We start from the raw sequence: 19,160 nt of genomic DNA, 5'->3' as shown, positions 1-19,160 counted from the left end.
TAATATAGAAAGGCTTTTAGGTATAACTATATGGAGAGATATATAAATAATATTAATTTCCCCATTTACTTCTCTAACTGTTTTTGCAAGAATGAATGTGGATTAACATTGTTATCCTTTCCTAACAATTATCTTTCGCTACTCTAGCTAGTTTAGTTCTAAAAGACAGAGCCATTGACAAGGGAAAAAAGGGAACCTTCTCAGATTTTTCAGCTCAGCGGTGGTAATGTTGCACTGAACACTAATGAGGGAACCCCCACTGATTTGCCTGCTTTGTGACTTTTCTATTTCATAATTATTTTTAAAACGCAAAACGACATGAGGTAGCCTAGTCATGTCTCTACAACTTCCTGGTAGCTCAGTTCTTACTGCAGATGGCAATTTGTTCTTGTAACATATATGTCTCTCTGACCATTTTCATCTAATTTGTATGGGTTCTACCATTTCCTTTCTCTCTTTCAGGGACCTTGCTGTGTGTGAGCTAGGGGGTGGCATGACATGCTTGGCTGGGCTCATGGTAGGTCTTTTCTCAATTCCAATCCCATTCAGAGGAAGAAACAAAAGGAAAAATGTTCCAGTGCCTCCAACTGCTGGGTCAGAGAACTGTCAACAGCCTCAGCTGCGGTCAAGCTGCAGAGTCTTGAGAGACCTTCTAGATTGACTTGCTTTCGTATCATATTGATTTTATGGTTGCCTCGATGAGCAGAAACATTTTACCTCCGTGTAGTCAATATCTCTTGTTGTGACATTCCAGGCCACGTACGGTCTGTCTTTCATTGCCATAGCCGAAGCTTTTTTTTTTTTTTTCAGATTATAGTCCCATTTGCTAAGATACAGGAATAGCCTGGCGAATCACAGTTGGAGCACCATGATATAGCTGCTAATGTTTTGCCTGCATTATTACACCAACAAACATGATCCAGAGCTCCCGGTAATTAGATTCTTTTGAATTAGATTGGCCATTCAGGAGAGTCGTTCACCATTCTCTGGGTTCTGAGTCATGTATTCAGGAGATATTATGTAGCAGTGCAGTGCATTAGACAAGTTTTTATGTCTCTACAAATAAAAGCATATTGTTACACTGATTGGCATTTGACAAACCTGTCGCTCTTATACAATGTGTCGAGGTTACAGCCCAATGTGCGAGCATGTCAAAGCTCACAAAAAAATTACCCTTACAAAGCCATCTGCCTGCAATGCAAAGTTATATGAAGGGCATCAGGCAGTCAGACAGAAGCAAGCTGAAAGGCAGAGTGACAGCCTTGTATGATGGCTCTACTAGATAAACAGAAGCCCGCAAATGAAAGCCTCTCAGAATACCATCATCCGCTGTCACAATGCAATTACGGAACAGAATGATAGCAAGATAGAGGCTCCCGCAAATGGAATGATAAAAGTATTGACTGATTTGATTGAATGATTAAAATAATGCAGACATAAAATGAAAAAAGATTGAAGATTGTTACAGAGAAATAGGTGAGGAAGCATGATACTGAAGGCTTGTCACTCCTGTCTTCACTTCCACACAGACAAGCATATTTGCTCATTGTTTGCTGTGCTCTTTTTTTCAGGTTGCTATTTCTGCAGATGTCAAAGAAGTTCTGTTAACTGATGGAAATGAAAAGGCCATCAAAAGTATCCTTATTCAGATAGAAAACTGGTTTGTTGTGCTCGTTCCTTTTTACTGGCTGAGTAACAATCGATATAAAGACAGACAGCATGGGGTATATTAAGAAAAAGTCCCCACATAAGTAATTAAAAAATAGATGTAGAATATCTTGAACAGAGCTACATCTTCCCCCACAATAAATGCCACATTTTCTTCTTTAATTAAAAATGTATGTGTTGGTATAAAGCAAGTACAGTAGTAAATATTTGTCTTATGGTTGAGTGCTGAAAGATTCCTGTGTGTATGCTGCACGTTACAGTAGGTGTAGCAGTGATTCAAATCATTAGCTCCCCTTCACATATTCGTTTTGCAGGAGAACTAGATTTTTTCTTAAAATTTTTTTTTTTTTTTACTTTCAGATACTAGACTCTTAAAACATAGCCACTATTTGTATACTGTCATAGCCTTTCCAGTGTATATGGAAATGCATGGTTTCATTGTTGCTGCTAAGTTATAACTGCCTACAGATTACCCATTTAGTGTGCTTAATCAATTATCAATTTATCATTAGTTCTCTTAACGTAAGATTGCAAAAGTCCTCTGTCCCTTGCAGAAAGTATTTTATTATATTTCTTATATTAGAATAAATTGCTATTATGCCCTTCTAATATGAACACATAGTTCAGAAAATTGAACTGGACTTTGGCTAAGCATGAGAATGAGTGAGCATAATTTGTTGCCACATTAAATATCAGCACAGAACAAGTACAGATATATACAGTGAATACTAATAGCCCTTAGAAATTGGGAGGAAAAAAAGGAAGATATCTATTTGCTTTTGTTACTTGGTAATCTTTCCATTTGCATTTTTAGTCACTGCATCATCAGAATTATTTAGATTTGAGTTTTGTATGTATTTGAGAGCTAATATAATGAGCACTTAGTGAAAAAAATAAGTTAAACTAATTTGTGGTTTTTAAAAAATGCGGTTGCTGATGACTGTTAAAACAGAAGACATTGCAATGCAATAATATTAGCTACTACATTTAAAAGGACTTACTCAGAGGTAACTGAGGTAACTATAATTTCTTACAACACTTTAACAATTTCATAGAAAAAACAGCCAATCCTAGATCATATCTTTAAAAACTTGAGGGAAGCCTTATAAAAGTCTCTTTTATCTCGAAAATGCAAGATTTCAGTTGCATTCCAGGGATTCTTATTTTGTTAAATTCCAGTTTATTATACACATGTCTTGAGGAGGAAATACGCATTATTGTGTGTATTTTAATCAGCATCACCCCTTCCAATTTTCTTCTATGTCATTATGAAGATAAAAAATGTGGGAGAAAAAGACTGTTTCAAAACTAACCTAACAAAACAAATTGATGTTTTATAGAAGCATAGGTATTTAACAAAAGGTCATTTTACCCACAGAAAGCTTCAGGTGAGCTCAATAATCATCAAGTCAGCAAAGATCTTGCATGGCAGATTCCATAAACATACCGGAACTTTTTTGAAATTTAGAAGTCTTTTATAGCAAGGGAAATTGCTGAGTGCTAAAAGTATTCACTCAGTCTTTGGAATTAAACAAATTAAAGTGCTTTTATTTCTGAAAAGGATACTGTTAATGTCATCTAATTAGCACACCTTAGTTTTTCACACTATATATATGTTTTAAAAATATCTTTTATTTCCAAAAGTCTTAGGAGAAGTCTTCATCTGTATTCACTCAGTGAATCCCTTTCAGAGAAGCGATTGGTGGAAGGCTCTAACAGGAATTTATTTTTCTTTTTTTAACATTTGGTGCTCTGGAGGCTCAGCATTCAAAGTGCTTTTATTGTGTTGGATTTTACAATGGGCTTAATATTAGCAGGGTGCCAAAGTGCAGCAGAGTAAGAACTTTACAGTGTAGGTGGAATGTATTCTTAAAAGTGCACATAATAAAATTTATGTTGCATTGTATATGTTTTATGGACTTCAGTAGTAATTTTATGATCTGTCTTACGGTAATTTTCTTTTGCATTCTTTTCTGTAGTGACTAGCTATAACAGAAGTTTAGGCTAAATTTAGATCTGTTTCAGCCACACCAGACTCACTATCAGTAAGAATTTTTAGCGTAATTGGAAATAGTGTTTGGCCCCAAGTGCCACAGACTACTAATGATATATTTCTGCTATTTTTTGTTATTGCTGATGGTATTTTTTAATTGTTTAGCATGCCAAATTAAATTAATGTGGGATAAAATACTGTTTTCTTTTCTAGATTCTGCTCTTCAGTAATAGTTAATGCCTAGTATTATGCTTTTTATGTAGGTATTATAGATTAAAATAATCTTGGTTTAAAATTACTGTTTACATCTTCCCTTTAAATTTCTTAGGAAGCTTAAATTACATGCCAGTCATACTATAATATCCAAAAATTACTTTCCAAAAAGTAAAAGTGGTTGTCAACAAAAAAGAAAAAAATTCACTGTCAGAAGCCAGGAAATCACCAAGCAAGCCTGCTAATTATTCTTAATGGGCAAGATGAGCACATTAAGAAACAAATGAATACATCAGTGAAATGTAATTGAAAATCGACCTGGCAATAGTGCATTGCGTCTGAGAATCTGCCTTTGTATTATCATCATCATCATAATTATTGTTGGTTTTGTTGTTGTTATTGCTATTCAGTGAGCGTAACTAACAGCTTTGCTTTGTGAACTCTCAAGCTTTTGAGGATTTGATTTTTCTTTTAATTTTTTATATTCTTCATATTACTCTCCATTTCATACTGCCACATGAAGTATTCGCTATGTATGTTTTCAATATCTATATCTGGATATGTTATTGAAATATTACAAGTTAAAACAATTTGTGAACGTTAATTTCAAATAATTATCATTTTCACCATTTCACTGTGAAATATGTAGCTATACTTACATTAATCAATGGTCTTATGCATGAGGTTTATGGAGGTTTTTAAAAGGATATTATGATTTGAGTTATTAGTCCATTTAAAAGACTTCACTCCAACTCACTCATTTTGCTTATCATGGGCAGATTTTAATTGATTAACAGATCATTTATATTGCAAAATCAATAGAATAAAGACAGATGTTATTGCTTTTGCAGCTCTGTTCAAAACTTTATTGTTGCAGTAGTGTGTTTTATCTAAGTTCTTTCAGAATAATTTAAGTATTAAAAAGAAAAATAGATTTTTCAAGTGAATAATAAAGATATACACAGGTAAAGTTATCATCCTTCTTTTTAATTTTGGGTGATATGTGTTCAGAATCAAATTTTTAAACTTAGGTAAGATCTATGACATCATCAGTCATGAACATCCAATTCTATTTCCCCAGAACATTGGAAGCATCTATACTCAGTTTGACATGTCCAAAGCCAAGGATGAGGTTCATTTTTAGTAAAAATTGTCTCCTGTTTCAGAGGGGCTGTGTACCTTCCGTCTTAGCTCTGTTTCGTACCATGCACTACTGACTTGAACTACTGTCTGAAAGCATCAACAATACAAAACATTGTTGCAGTCCACTATAATGGCCATTAAAATATAGTGTATGGATCTTTCAACAGTCCTGGGAAATTTAGGTTAGAAAGGTCATGTTCAGCCTGGATGCCTGAAGACATGGTCTCATAAATTATTTAAAAAAGCTGGTGTTAACATGTTTACAACAATTATTAATAGTTTTACTCAGTTATATAATTCAAGTGCAGTATAGCTAATTTATCAGCGTTACTTCCACTTGTACTTAAAAATAGCACGCTATGCTCATGGAATTATTTATGCCTTCCTTTTGCTTCACAAGTATCGACCATTCATTACTGCTTCTCATTGCATATTGTGGAAAAGATTTAAAAGGCATGTCCAAACTACGGAGATTTGCTTAAAACAGTTTTCTGTCATTCCATTTCTAGGTTTTGGCTTCATGAAATACCAGCTGCCTTTTCTTCTACATTGTTTGGATAGAGGCTTTCCTAAAACAACTTTTCTTAAATAGTCAACTGTGTTAGAAAGGCCAATTATGTGATTTCAGCAAAGCAAATACAAAGATACATCAGTGATATTTTAAAATTAGCCTGACACTAGTGTTCAATTTTCTTATAAGAGGACTGGCAAAGAATTCAACATATTTTGTGTACCTAGAAGCACCCTCCTAATTAACATCAGATTTAATGTAACTTAAATAAGAAAAAGGGATCATTGACATCTTTAATAAAGGTGTCTGTTTAAGATATTTTTTTTTATATTTGAGAATGGATCATCCAAATATGTATGGATTCACACTGGATCACATTTAGTATTCTCATAGTTTTTGGTTACTTGCTGCACCTTTTCTTTCCAATGTTTTCTCACTAACCACAGATGATTGATTATGAAGGGTATCTTTCTAGGCATAGATGACTGGGCACAACTTCCCTTGAAACTTTTTATTGACAGCTCTTCCTTTGGCCCACCTGAACAACTACCCAAGTTTGAGACCTGGTCTTACAAACTGAAAGAAGCTGAGACATGAGGCTGAGGCATTGAGACATGAGGCTGAGGAACAGTTGTGCCTATGGGGAAGAAAAGGCATTTAGTGCTTTGTACTATATCTTGTAGTGGTTCCAAACCATTTTCAGGAAAGAAAATGGACTAGAAACTCCCTTGCATATAGGTTAAGGTGCTTCTATTGTGTGCTGGCTTTCATCCAGACAGAGCCAGGAACAAAGGTATGTGTCTTGTGGTAGGGTAGGTGCTCAAAACTCAAAAATCACAGCACTGTGATCTAGTGATACAGTCAAAAGCAGCACAAACTAAACCGGATGTTAAGTGACCAGGCTAAAAAACTTCTGTTCACCATGCTTGTAATTCTTATATTTGTAAACAAGTTGCCTTTAAATGTATATAAGGTATGGGAAGTCTTTTTCAGTTCCCTCTATAGCTACAAGGCTAGCAATTCTTGAAATGAAGCAGTGAATAGAGGTAGGCAACAAGAGCAAGTTGCTGCTTAGATATATGACTTATATGCTGGAGTAGCAATGTAGAATTTATAATTCTGAAAAAAAGACTGACGCAGCACAGATTAAAGACATGAAGGTATTAACCATGGGGAAAAAAATTATTATTATTTTTATTACTGCTGTATATAATTCTTAACAAATATGCTACAGATGTAAGTGAGATCATCACAAGAAACCAGAATGCAGGAGTATTTAAGGCTCAAAAAGTGTCAAGCCGGTAAGATTCTACTAAAGTGTTTTACTGATTCTTGCATGTAATTGTGTATTTAATGTAAGTGTGAAATGTATGTGAAAGTGTGATCTATAATACTGATGCTGACACAGATGTATATGCAAGTAGGTAAGTGATGCAAGACATAAGTTTGGAAGTACTAAAAAAATAATCAGATTGCTTTTTAACATAGCAAATATAATATGATTAATCTTGGTGACATAACCTCTCTTTCCTTTGAACTTTTTTTTGGCATAAACTGTGTCTCTTCAAGCTGTGGTTTAGTGCATGGTTGAAATTTGGCTGCTTCAGAGTCAACATTAGCCATTACCGAATACGAAACTTGGAACAAATGTACCTAAATCACTGTCAGGTTTCATTTTAAATAGCTCTGAGAATTCAGGGTGGCAACAGATCCCATTTGCCCCTGAGGTAGATGTTGTCAGAGCCTCAATGGGCATTTTTTTGGTCATCCTGCCTATGCAATCAGTATTGTGTTGTCACTGCAAGGACAGATGGGGAGCGTGGGAGACAGGCACAACATGCTGGGGCCCTTTTCTCACTGACTGTGTCCTAAGGTGCAGGGTGCACCCAGCATTTTTCTCATAGGGCACCAGCTTTGTTGTCTCCGAGTTAGCCCCACAGGTTACCATTATAGAGGTTCAGAGAATTTGGTTTCAGATCATCTCCAGAGCCCTTTGTGACCCATCCTGTAACAGGTGATACCACTGAGGTTAGCTGTTTATCTATTTCACTGAGGCATCTCCAGGTACAGTAGGGACTGGAAGCAGCTGAAAATTTGAAATGTGTTCATCTCTTGCAGAGTTTTTAAAGTAAATTGTGAAGGACTTCATATTTGTGGTGTAGGTTTAAGGATTAGAATGTGCTTAGAGGTGGCTACCTGAGAGCAAATAGTGCACTCTTATTTGTGTGGCTAAATCTTCTTTTTTTTGGTGATTCTCATTCCAGAAGGGCTCTCAGTCCTTCTCAGAGTGACAAAAGTAAAGCTGAAAAAGGGCTGAGAAAGGCAAGCTGTTACAGCAGAATAAGCTTATTAACATAGAGGGTTAAACCCATACAATTTTAATGGCTATCATTCACATCATTTATCCCTATGCTTATGTAGCCATTCTGTGTGGAGAAGTTCTTTTAAGTGAGCACTTAGGGTTAGAAAAATTCTGCCTTCATTAGGGTGTATGTGCATATAACTTAGAGATATATCTCTGCGTCCTAATAAGTGCCTGCCAAGTAGACAAAGGCCACACGGGCCCCAGGAATGGTCTCTCAGGTTCCCTGTGCTGAACACTTCTTGTGAGCAGCTTCAGACACTCATCCCTGATGAGGAGAGGCTGTATGGTACATCCATCCAGAAGCTTAGATTTTGTAGATTACCCATTGCCATCTACTTTGTATGAGATTTCAGATTTCATCTCTTGTCAAGACTTCAAACCTGGTCTTTTAGATATCAATCAAAAGCACATTTTCTACCCTGTCCTCATTTACATTTATCTAATGCTTAAGGTCATTTGTGATCATTTGAGTGTATTTCAGCATATGGAATCAGTGAATAATAGATTTCAGCCTCACGCTGTGAAGAAAGATTGTGTTTTTACAAGACATGATGTTGTTTACTGGGTGTTACTAATCACTAATTAATAAACATATCTAGACATCATCAAATGTTGCATTTTAAGGAGTAAAAATGTCAAGTGTTTAACTTCTTGAGTGCAATAGCATTTGGGGCCTTATTTGCATAAATAAAATAATTAAATTACAAAAATAAAGTGAAGTACTATATCAAACATAAGGGTCATTATAATAAACACAAAATTTGATTTTTAGTTCTACGTTCTTAAGGTTTTTGCCAATTTGTTGTAACAGTGTAAAGTTTTATAAAATAAGTATTTGAATGACTCTCTAATCCCAAAAATAATTATCATCTTGCATTTCTCTATCTTATACACATTAATAGTTGATTTCTTCTGTCAAAATTAAAGTTACGCTTTGGTTAGTTACTTGAGAAGTGATAATGGATGGATCAGTTCTTCAGATGCAGTAACAACACATGATGAAGGCAAAAACAAAATTATTTGATCACTTCTCAAGGCTTTGAAGGAACTAAAAGGCTGATATAAAATATGAAATATTACCATAAACCTGATTCGGTTTTCCTACGATGGAAAACTTTAGTTGTAAAATGATAAGCTGGGGGGGTTGGGGGAAGGAAGTTTAGTGTTTGGTAGGGAAGAATACAACACTGGCATGCAAAGTGACATTAGGTGACTTCTTTTATGTTGATCAGAGCTTGCAGGCAAATTAATATAGTGATGTATTTATGTGACTTACTGCAACATTAACTTAGTCAGGAGAAGGCACGTTCCTCACTCTAACATATCATTCAAACAGCGTACAGTCTTGCAACCCTGCACAGTGTCCAGTGCAAAGTTACAAGATTCCTTCCATATGAAAGATAATTCAGAATAGACCCTTCTAACAGCACCTTCATCTTAGTTGACATCTTGTACTCTTTTCCTTGCACATGGAGCAGGAATTATCAGTATGAGAGTCAGTTTGTGACTGTTCCAGACATTTAAGTCTAGACTTGTAAAATATGCCAAAACATGTATGGTGCAAAAAAGGAACAATCCAGTATCAGCCAGGAGAAGTTAGATGAGGACAACCTGCCATACATTTATTCATTTAGATTTATACAAAATGCAGTAAATGAGCACTTATCTAGCTCTCTGCCAACTCTTGATTATTGTTTGAAAGTACAGTAATGTAAGCCAAACTGGCAGTTTGTCATATTATGTGTTATAATGTAATAATAGATATTTAGTAAACAGTTTACTTCAGCAGTGGATATACAATTCTATTTTATTTTTAGCTTCCATAAGTATGTTCAGAATTTCTTGCTTATGCTTGCTGGAAATAGGTACAGTAATACCACCACTTGCCATAGTATGGCAAATTATTAAAACCATGGGTTTGATGATTTTATTTTTTTAATGGTTCAAAAATTATCCATGAATCACGTTGTTAACCCCATAACTTAGCGTATGAGTTACCATGATAGCAGTCTTTGTACCATCAACTGTTAATAGTTTGACATGCATTATAGCATTGTTTTGAACATGTCCACTAATGATTAAATTAGCAATTACAAAGTCAAGACATCTCTGCTCTTTTTCTTCTCTTTATTTTAATGTGAAAATCTTCCTGAAGCAGGGGTTTGGGTAGTAGAATTCTTAAAAATGTTTATTACAAACATTATGATGGAAAAGCTTTATCAAAGAGGAAAGGTTGCAGTATATTCTAAAGGTTAACAGACTCTGTCTTACCTACCAGGGAATTTGTTCTTCCCTCAGATCCTCTTGTTTGAGAAGACTGAGTCTGTTAAGAATAAAATTTGTTTACTTATTGCTGATATGGGACCTGTGAGTTTTAGCCATGGACAAGTTTATTCTTTTGCTAAGAGTTTCCTCAGAAAGATTACATTCCACATAAGAGTCTAAACAAGTACATAAAACATCAGTGAGAGGAGTGCTTGTGCCATGATACAGCCTTTGATTTGATTAGTAATGATGTATCATATACTCTTTGTTCATTCTACAGTCAACATTAGAACTAATATCAACAGTTTATGACCATGTGGCCAGAAGAGACAATTCATTCTCCTTAAATATTAACTGGTTATAATCTTACCCAAGACTTTAGTGTTCCTTACAAATGTAATGAATTTACAAGCTTCCAGGAATAAACCTAAAAAGAAAAAAAAGTATTTTTAAAGACTAAATAGCATCCAGTATAGTAGTGGTGGAGGTCTCAGTGACAGAGCACTGAACTATATTGTCTTGATTCTGTTCTTACATTGATTACGTCTTTGCAAGTGCCATCATGTGAATACTTTACCTTACTGCAATGTTCTTCAAGTACAACAACTTTCCAACCTTTCTGATTTCAGCTGGTCACATGACAGGTTCCATCAGCATAGGACAACCTTAATAAAGACTCTCTATTTTCAGTCATCAAAATGACCTCAGTGTTGCTAAATTCAAACTTTTCAAAAACATTTATTGAACTTGTTGTGTTTGTCAGCTTATAAATACTAAAGGAATCCCTTTCTTCCAAATACTTTTCCGGTCCCCTCATGTAACACACTTGGATGAGAGCATCTATTGGCAAGGAGGAAGCTTCCAAAAGGAACATTTCCTGCTCTTTGGTTAGAAAGAAAAGCCTCCTGGTTCCTGCTCTCTTACTCTGATCACTTTATGTATGTGTGGGAAGAAACAATGAATGGCTTGTCTGTTCATCCCCATGGTGAATTTGTAGCTCTCTATCACTGAAAACTCAACTCAGGTGGAAACCATTCCACACTTCTGATCATACTTTCCTGGCTCTATATCTTTTCCAGTTTCAATCTACTCATTTTCAAATGAGGGTGATCAGTACTGCATTCAAAGTGTGCATAAATGATAGATATGTGTAGTGGAATAATTATGCTTTCTGTTCCTCTTCTAAAAATGCCTAACAGTGATTTGCTTTTTTTACTTCAGTTGAGCACTGAACTAATATCTTCATGACACTGTCTGTCACAACATCAGCTTTCCAGTGTTGGTCCGTTTGGAGACCTTCATTTTCTTTATCAAGCCAGAATTATTTTTCCCATTATGCACTTTGCATTTATACACATTGAACTTCCTCTGTCATTTATTGTCCAATTACTCAGTTTCATCCTTCTGCAATTCTTCACAGTCTGCTCTTTCCCATACTATCGAATAACTTCTAAACGTCAGCAAGCTGCCACCTCAGTGTTCATCTCTTGTAAACATGTTGAATAGAACAGGTCCTGGGGGAACTCCACTGATTATCTTCCTGCATTGTGAGAACTGACCATTTACTACTACCTTGTTCCCTGTCGTTTGTTCTGTTATTTAGCCATGCCAGGACTCTTCTCCCGTGGCTGTCTACTTTCCATAAACGTTGTTGGTGAGGGGTTTTGCCAATAGCCTTTTGGAATCAGAAGCACTCTTCCTTTTACAGAAGAGATAACAAAAAAGGCTTCTCTGATTAAATTATTTTCTTCTACAGTGAACACCGATGCAAAGAAATAATTTCACCTCTCTAAATATTCGTATCCTCTATGAGTGCTCATTCTGTATCCTGATAATCAGCTGGCAGGAAGATTTAAAACAAAAGAAAGAGTACACTCATTTTTGGCCTGCCTAATTTTATTATTACATATAATTTTCCAACTTTGCGATTCTTTCTTCATTGGGGTGTGACTTCAGCTTTTGGAGGAATGACATCTTGTTTCTAATAACCTTCTTTAACATTTGGCCATACCAGCTGACTTTCACCAACATTTCTCCTATTTGTGTATTTCGCCCAGTTGTGTTGACTTAATAAAGTTGAAGTTTATTTTAAATTACTTTGTAGTTTTGTATGTCTTCTTTATGTGACCAGATAAAAATATATAAAGAGAAAAAATTGAAAAGTTAGCAAGTTTTGTAGAGAGATTTCTATGTGTTTTGAAGAACAGTGAGAAAAGCTAGGTGCTAGCTAGAAGTGAAGCATTGCATTATTTTAAATAATTCTTGCTCAAATCCCTGCTATTATATGATGGTCTCCTCTTAGCTTAAAAAGCATACTTTTGGTAAAATTATTCCTCTTGTATGCTCTTGGACTGGACAGAAAAGACCAGGTGGAGACCACTGATATGAGAAAACTTACATCTTCCCAGGTATTTAAAGGAAAATGTGTTATACTAGAATCAAAGATTATTTGTTTTATTCTAGTGCTCTTTTGTGTATTCATCTTTTCCTCTAACTTTTACATTGCTTCCTCATTCATAGTGTTACCATTGTACCATTGTCTACCCTTCCTTGTCTACCTTGGCTCTACCTTAATAGACAGTCATTGAGTATATTTTACATACTTTCAGTAGGCTCTGACCTTCACAGGTGCTCTCGACTAATCTTTGCCACAGACAGGAAAGTTAGGACAAACTTTACATTTTGACAAAATGATGCTTACAGTGTGAGTTATCTTTATTTCATAAATTTTCAATTAATACTCAGTTATTCGGATGTTAAGCAAGGTTAGTGAAAATGAATGGGGTTTGGGAAAAAGGCAGAAGAGTGAATCAGGGTCTGGAAGTGAGAGAGTTAAAGAGCTCTGTTTACTTAACTTGTCAAAGAAATGACTTGATTGTTAAGAAATGAATTGATTTTGATCTGAAAGTCTCATGTGGGGGAAAAAAAAATCTTTAATAGAAGATCACTCTTTAATCTAGCTTACAAGTACCTAACAAGATGTAGAAATTGAAGCTAGACAAATTCAGTCTAGAAAAATATGAGATTTGACAGACTGATAATACATTAGAACATCTTTCCATGGGAAGTGGTAGTTTCTTTAGCAGTTAATATGTTTAAATCAAGTTGGATATCTTTCTGAAACATGTATATTAATTTCCTGAGATAGATGGGCTTGATAGAGACTTGAAATCTTGGATGTTTATTGTGGTCCCTTCTGTCCTCAGAATTTAAGCACCTGTGAATTACATCTCTGATGTTTCTAATTTTTCCTCTCATTCAGTCCTTCTGGACCTGCCTGGTTCACTTCACATTGTTTTTCATTCTTGTTCCCTTGATTATCCATCCTGTATTCATGGATAGACTATTTTCCATAGAGCAAGAAACTGTCTTTTTTTCCTTTATATTTTTACAAAAAACAAACTTTTACAAAGCTTTCATTCACTGATCCTGCCAGTACAGTTGTGTCAAATGTGCTTATGCTGTCTTGCATTTTGGAATGATGTGGGTTTTTATACCATATCAGTCTGAATTAGAATGTGAGAACCATCCATTTTGTGCATAATGAACTACATGAACCTTGCTAAAAACAGTAGTCAATCTTCTAAATAGTGATTTAGAATGTATTGATGTAAAGGAGGGATGTGAAAAGGCAACTTCACAAACACCAGTGGTATTTTTTTATTAATAATATTTTTATACAGAGTATTCTCACTTCTTTTAAAAAATAGCCAAAAAAATATTTTTTTTTTTTTATTAACTTGTGCTGAATGTTAGGCTGTGGTGTGTCCACAAAATGGAAAACTTTATTCTGCAACAGTATTTATTACGTCCCACAAACTTAGTAGCTTTTGATATACTGCAAATGTGTGTTAGGACTGTTATTTTTGAAGACGAAACTGTAATGTCCCCATCTGAATTTTAGCAAAAGATGTTGTACAGGGTAAGAGAGAGAAAATACGTTCTCAGAATAAGGAATAAATAAGGGAAGCACATAACTTTATCATACACTTGAAAAAAAGGAGCTTTTAGGCAGGAAAACCTACATAGAATATCTCAAGTTAGAAGGGACCCATAGTTGGGTTTGGTGTTTTTTCTTCTTTTGTATTACCACATTAGTGTGATAAGGTTTCATCATGAATTGTTATACCAGGCATTGTATAAACACAGAGCAAATAGGCAGTTTGTATTAGAGAACCTATGGTTTAAGACCAGAGATAGATACAGTGAGGAAGGATAACGAGAATAACTGTAGTCAGCATGACAGAGTCGGAGGCACAAGAGCAGCCTAGCCTCTCTTCTGTTTTTGTAGGCACTATTTTAAAGGAGAGTTGCAAGGATAATGGAGTAAGTTTATGAATGTTCATGGATAACATAGTGGAAGAAAATTGTAAAAGTGCTTGCTTGAAAAGTTAAGTGGAAGATGCAAACTGACATTAGGGCTGATTGAAGAAGGGACTTGTCCTTTCAATATTGAACGAGAGATAAAAAATAGGGAAGTGAACTGTTGTGAAGCATTTGGAAAAGAAGACTTGCAACTTACCTGGAGGAGTACAAAGAGAAATGTGACAAGATCAGGGTTGTAGGCAAGAAAAACAATCTTTGCAGCAGCCTACTGAATAAATATTAATAGGGCAAGACTGCATTTTTCAAGAGCAGAGAGAAGAATATTGTGATGTTAAGATGTAAGTGATGATGACATGGTCAAGAGTTTAAGTTGAGAGAGTAGATAAAAAACTTCTTGGAGAGTCTATGCAAAGAGAAGAAGCAAAATCTGAACAGAGTTGAGGTATGCAAATATAGAGGAAGGTCTAAGATAAGTCTAGATTACAGACTGGAATTAGTGGTTATGTCCAAAGGGATCAAGGAAAAGGTGGTAACAACAAGTGCCTTGTTCTTTAGAGGTGATGAGCTTCTCACTCACTGAAGCTGTGAAAAACACTGAGTTGTGAGTCTGGATGCACAGTGTGCATTAGAAAAGTGAGTAGTTGGGTTTAGCTTTTATGGATGGGATAGCCCAGAAGTAAAATTCAGAGGAAGAAGAGGTTGAGGTGAAACATCGTGAAATTATCAGAAATATGGGAAAGGTTTGAAGATAATTTTTAGAAGAACACATTGAAAAAACAATAAGAGACAATTCAAAAAACCCAGGGAGAAAATAGTGGAATTAAAAGTGCTAATGAATAGCAAGATTTTACTGGGCTGAAGAGAGAAGAAAGGTTCAAGAGAGTGAGGATAAAGTGCAGATTTTGAGCCTAGCTGAGAAAAATAATCAGTATACTTTGACAAGCATGGATAAATGATGGGGAAGTTACTGAAACCTGCAAGGAGATTATTAGAAGGAAATGTCCATTGGCAATTGTAAATATCACATTCAAACTGCTTAGAAATGTGAGAGGAAAGGTAGAATATTTGATGTTGAGTACCTGTGGTTGAAAATTTAACCTTGGTCCCTTAAAACCAGGTGTGTACTGTAGGGAATGAGATAATGAATAAGAATACAAGGCAAAGTGAATCAGTGAAGGTAAGGCAGAAGGTGAAAGAAGCGGGGGAAATAAGAGCAACCTAATAATATAAGGAGAGAGATGGGGAAATGATAGCAGGCATATTTGCAAGACTCCTCTGAGAAGTTGTAATGATAGATGTACATGTTGTCACTAATTTAAGGTCCACCTTCTTGATCTTTATACAAAACTGAGGAATCTCAAACAAAGACCAAGGTGAGGAGAAACATCCTGATTATGGCTTTTGTTAATCTGTTAACAAACTTGCTTGGTTAATGTCATAGAAAAAGTCATATAAACCCTCAGACAAAATCTTTTACCTGAACCTGTGTGCTTACCTATGATAATGCTTTTCAAAGACTGAAGCCTAAATTAAAATATGAAAAGAAGAGGTGGGTAGATAGGGGTTCTTGGTAGCTGTTAATCTGCTAAGTGGGACAATTTTTTTTATCTTTATTAAAACTGCTAATACATTTTGAAGCAAGTAAGGCTTTTGTGCCTTTGTCCTTTCTTATAATTTTGATTTTTTTGTCTTTATCTGCACAACTATTTTTCTGCCAACTTGAGAGCTACTCTAGCCTGTGCCATTCATCACAAGAACATCTCAGAGGGACTTGGAAATGTTTCAAGTTTTAATAATCAGAGACTTAACCTGTTTTTTCTTATGTAAGTTACCTGCCTAGACACACTAGAAAGACAAACACTGAATAACAGAAGTTGAATAATAATAGTAATGAGGAATTTTGCATGAGAAATAAAAACCTGGTAAAATCAGGTCTTTTGTTGTAGATTGCTGAGATACTTTACCAGTCTAAGAAAGAGTGTCGACATTTGTCAGGTTATCCTCCATAAATTAGGAATACTGTACAGGGAAAATGCAGCCTTGGCTGCCGTAACTATCCTTGCAATATTTGCTCTTTTGTTGTCTTTTTTTTTTTTTCCCTTTGAAATGCAAGAAGATGTTTGGGGGTACGTTGGTAGTACTTAAATTTTCTATTTTCTTAGTTGATCTTTTTGTTCTATTATCATTGTAATTCTTTTCATCTTGACCTAATCACGGGGGAAAAAAAAAAAAAAAAAGAAAAAAATGCTTTCATTGATTGTGTAGTGTGTTGTTTGGGGCTTTTTTAAATGAATTTGTTGGTTTAGAATGGTGTAAGGTTGACAGCCTAAGAAACTGCTGAAGCATCAGTACGTATTTTCTCAGGCTATTTTGATAGTATGCTTTATCCCTGACCTGGAAGAGCCACCTCTGCATGTGAGAGGATAGTTCATTCCCTGTAGCTCATTCAGTCCTTATCCTTTTTGCTAGGACTACCATCAAGATTACTAATTATAGTAATAAGTGTGTGACGTGGGTACTTTTCCTCTGAAAACTGGTCAAATTCATTTGATACAGGCCATAAAGCAGCCATTAGCAGGTACCAAGTTTCAGCCATCATCAGTTTGACCTAAGCAGTAGCTGAACAGCGGCAGTAGTGTTTTTCACTTGCATCCTATTTCATATTTTAATGTTCCCGTTGAAGCCAAAAAAGCTTTCCCAGATTGTTTTATATTTCCAGTGGTTTTCAGATCCTTTTTGGCTGAAACTGAGTTGCCTGTTTTCAATGGCAAGAAATTAAACCTGCATGAGTTAAATAACCCAGCACAAAATAATGTCAAGAGTGGGCTTTACACAGCCTTAAATATGTTAGTTGTTTGTTGTTTTCTTTTACAAAAAAGCCATTGAAGGTGTGGCTTGGACAGACATACAGAGTAAAGCACATTTTTCAAATTTACAAAATAATTTCAGCTGTTAGTACTGTAGTGTCTTCCCTCAAAAGAAAGACATAAAAATATTATAGCTTTAAAATTTACTTTGCTGGAAGAAAACTGACTTTAGAAAAAAAGTGGTTTATGTCCACTAATTTAGCACTATTAGAAATGCAACAAGAGGAAAATATTAACAAGACTTGCAATTTTTTCATGGTCGCACTCAACATGATACTGGCAATTTAGAAGACTTTCTGTGGTATGGTATTTTTATACTTACATCTATTTTTTTTAAAGGAAACTTCATAAAGACTGAGATTTTCAGATTTCTGTTGCTAACGCTTTTTTGGGTTTCCTAGCAGTGCTTTTCTTTATATGGAAATGCAATCAGCCCTTACTTCATGGTGCCTTTGGCACTTCTTTCAGGTCTGACCACTATGTCCAAGCCCTCCCTGATCAAAAAATTATTTTTCCTCACTCCCTTACTATGTATAGATACATGCATTTAGATACATATATACACATCTTTACCTTACTCAGAGATGTTTTGCAATATCGGTGGATTATTTTGTACTTCATACTCAGGAATTGTGGTCGGAATACAAGAACTTGTACGTGTAGTGATGATATTTTTATACATCCTGACTCTGATTCACTACTTTCATTAGCACTAGAATTCAAAATAGCTGATTCTGATTCAGAATCAGGCTGATTCTGACATCACTGATAATGATGTAATAATGCTGACTTGGAGCAGAATTGTGTCTGAGTCCCTGGTATGCTGGGGGCTTGTCTGCTTTACAGGTGCAGGTACAGATGTTTGACTGCAGCTCGTGCGAATTTGTGGGGGCATTAAACGGATAATGATGTAGATATGGTAGCCCAGAGTTAGCTACCAAAACAGTTGTGGAGGTTGCAGCCAGTATTGAGCTTCACATACCCTAGCTGTGCTTCCCTTACTACTCATACTTGCACTTGCCTAAAGATAGCATAGATAAATATATACAGCTTTTTGCATCTCTCCCACCAGTGTGCATACATCCTGACTGAGATCAAAATGAGTCCTGTTGATATTTTTTTAACACAAATTATCTTTACTTTATGTGGTTATTTCTCCGCAGGAATATTTTCCTGTACCTTTTGAAAATTTACGACAAAGTTGATTTTGAAAATCTTACGTGCAAATTTATCATTGGCCTTTGCATAATGATCACGTCTTTGGGAATGCAACAGTACTGAAGCTAAAGACTTAATTAAGAGCAGCCCTGGTGCTAGATCAGGAAAATGGAGGAAGACTGGCTTATGACTGGATATGGGGTCCTTAGCTTAGTCCTCCTAACAGCACACGTGCCAGTCACGTTGCACCACTGCTCATGCTCCTGGCAACTCACCGATACCGTAGTTTGCTCAGCGTTACGGTTTCTGAGCTTTTACGTACCCACACAAACTCCTTTGTGCCTACAGTAGGTGTGCACAGAAAATGCTGTATTTTGGATGCTCAGCGGGAACCTGACAGTAACATGAAAGAGGATGGTTTTTTTCCAGGAGGAGCCACCTGTGCTGCCTTCTGGACTGCATGTGTGAAGTATAGTAAATATATGGGTTAAAAAAATCGTAATTCAAATCCCTATAGTGGTACTGATCAGATCTCTGTTTCTGTAGCAATGAAACCAAAGGTGGCCTTTTAAGGCTCCCAGTTCATCTACCAATTTCCAGTTCTGCTTCAGGATTCTTAAAGTATTAGAGTGCGTGCTTTAAACCCACAAA

General features: G+C 35.6%; 1 protein-coding gene across 1 annotated transcript in view; it reads left to right on the top strand.

The window, feature by feature from the left end:
- CAMKMT (calmodulin-lysine N-methyltransferase) overlaps positions 1-19,160 on the top strand; it is a 215,763-nt gene that overhangs the window by 175,168 nt on the left and 21,435 nt on the right. Inside the window, exons 5-7 of the mRNA XM_026844616.1 lie at positions 463-517; positions 1,572-1,635; positions 6,763-6,829. Coding sequence (XP_026700417.1) covers positions 463-517; positions 1,572-1,635; positions 6,763-6,829 — 186 coding nt within the window. The remainder of the gene's footprint in view (positions 1-462; positions 518-1,571; positions 1,636-6,762; positions 6,830-19,160) is intronic.

The sequence above is a fragment of the Athene cunicularia genome (assembly GCF_003259725.1).
Source record: "Athene cunicularia isolate RWA chromosome 3 unlocalized genomic scaffold, athCun1 chr3_part1, whole genome shotgun sequence".
Classification (NCBI taxonomy): Eukaryota; Metazoa; Chordata; class Aves; order Strigiformes; family Strigidae; genus Athene; species Athene cunicularia.
This window is presented reverse-complemented; position numbering and strand designations above follow the sequence as displayed.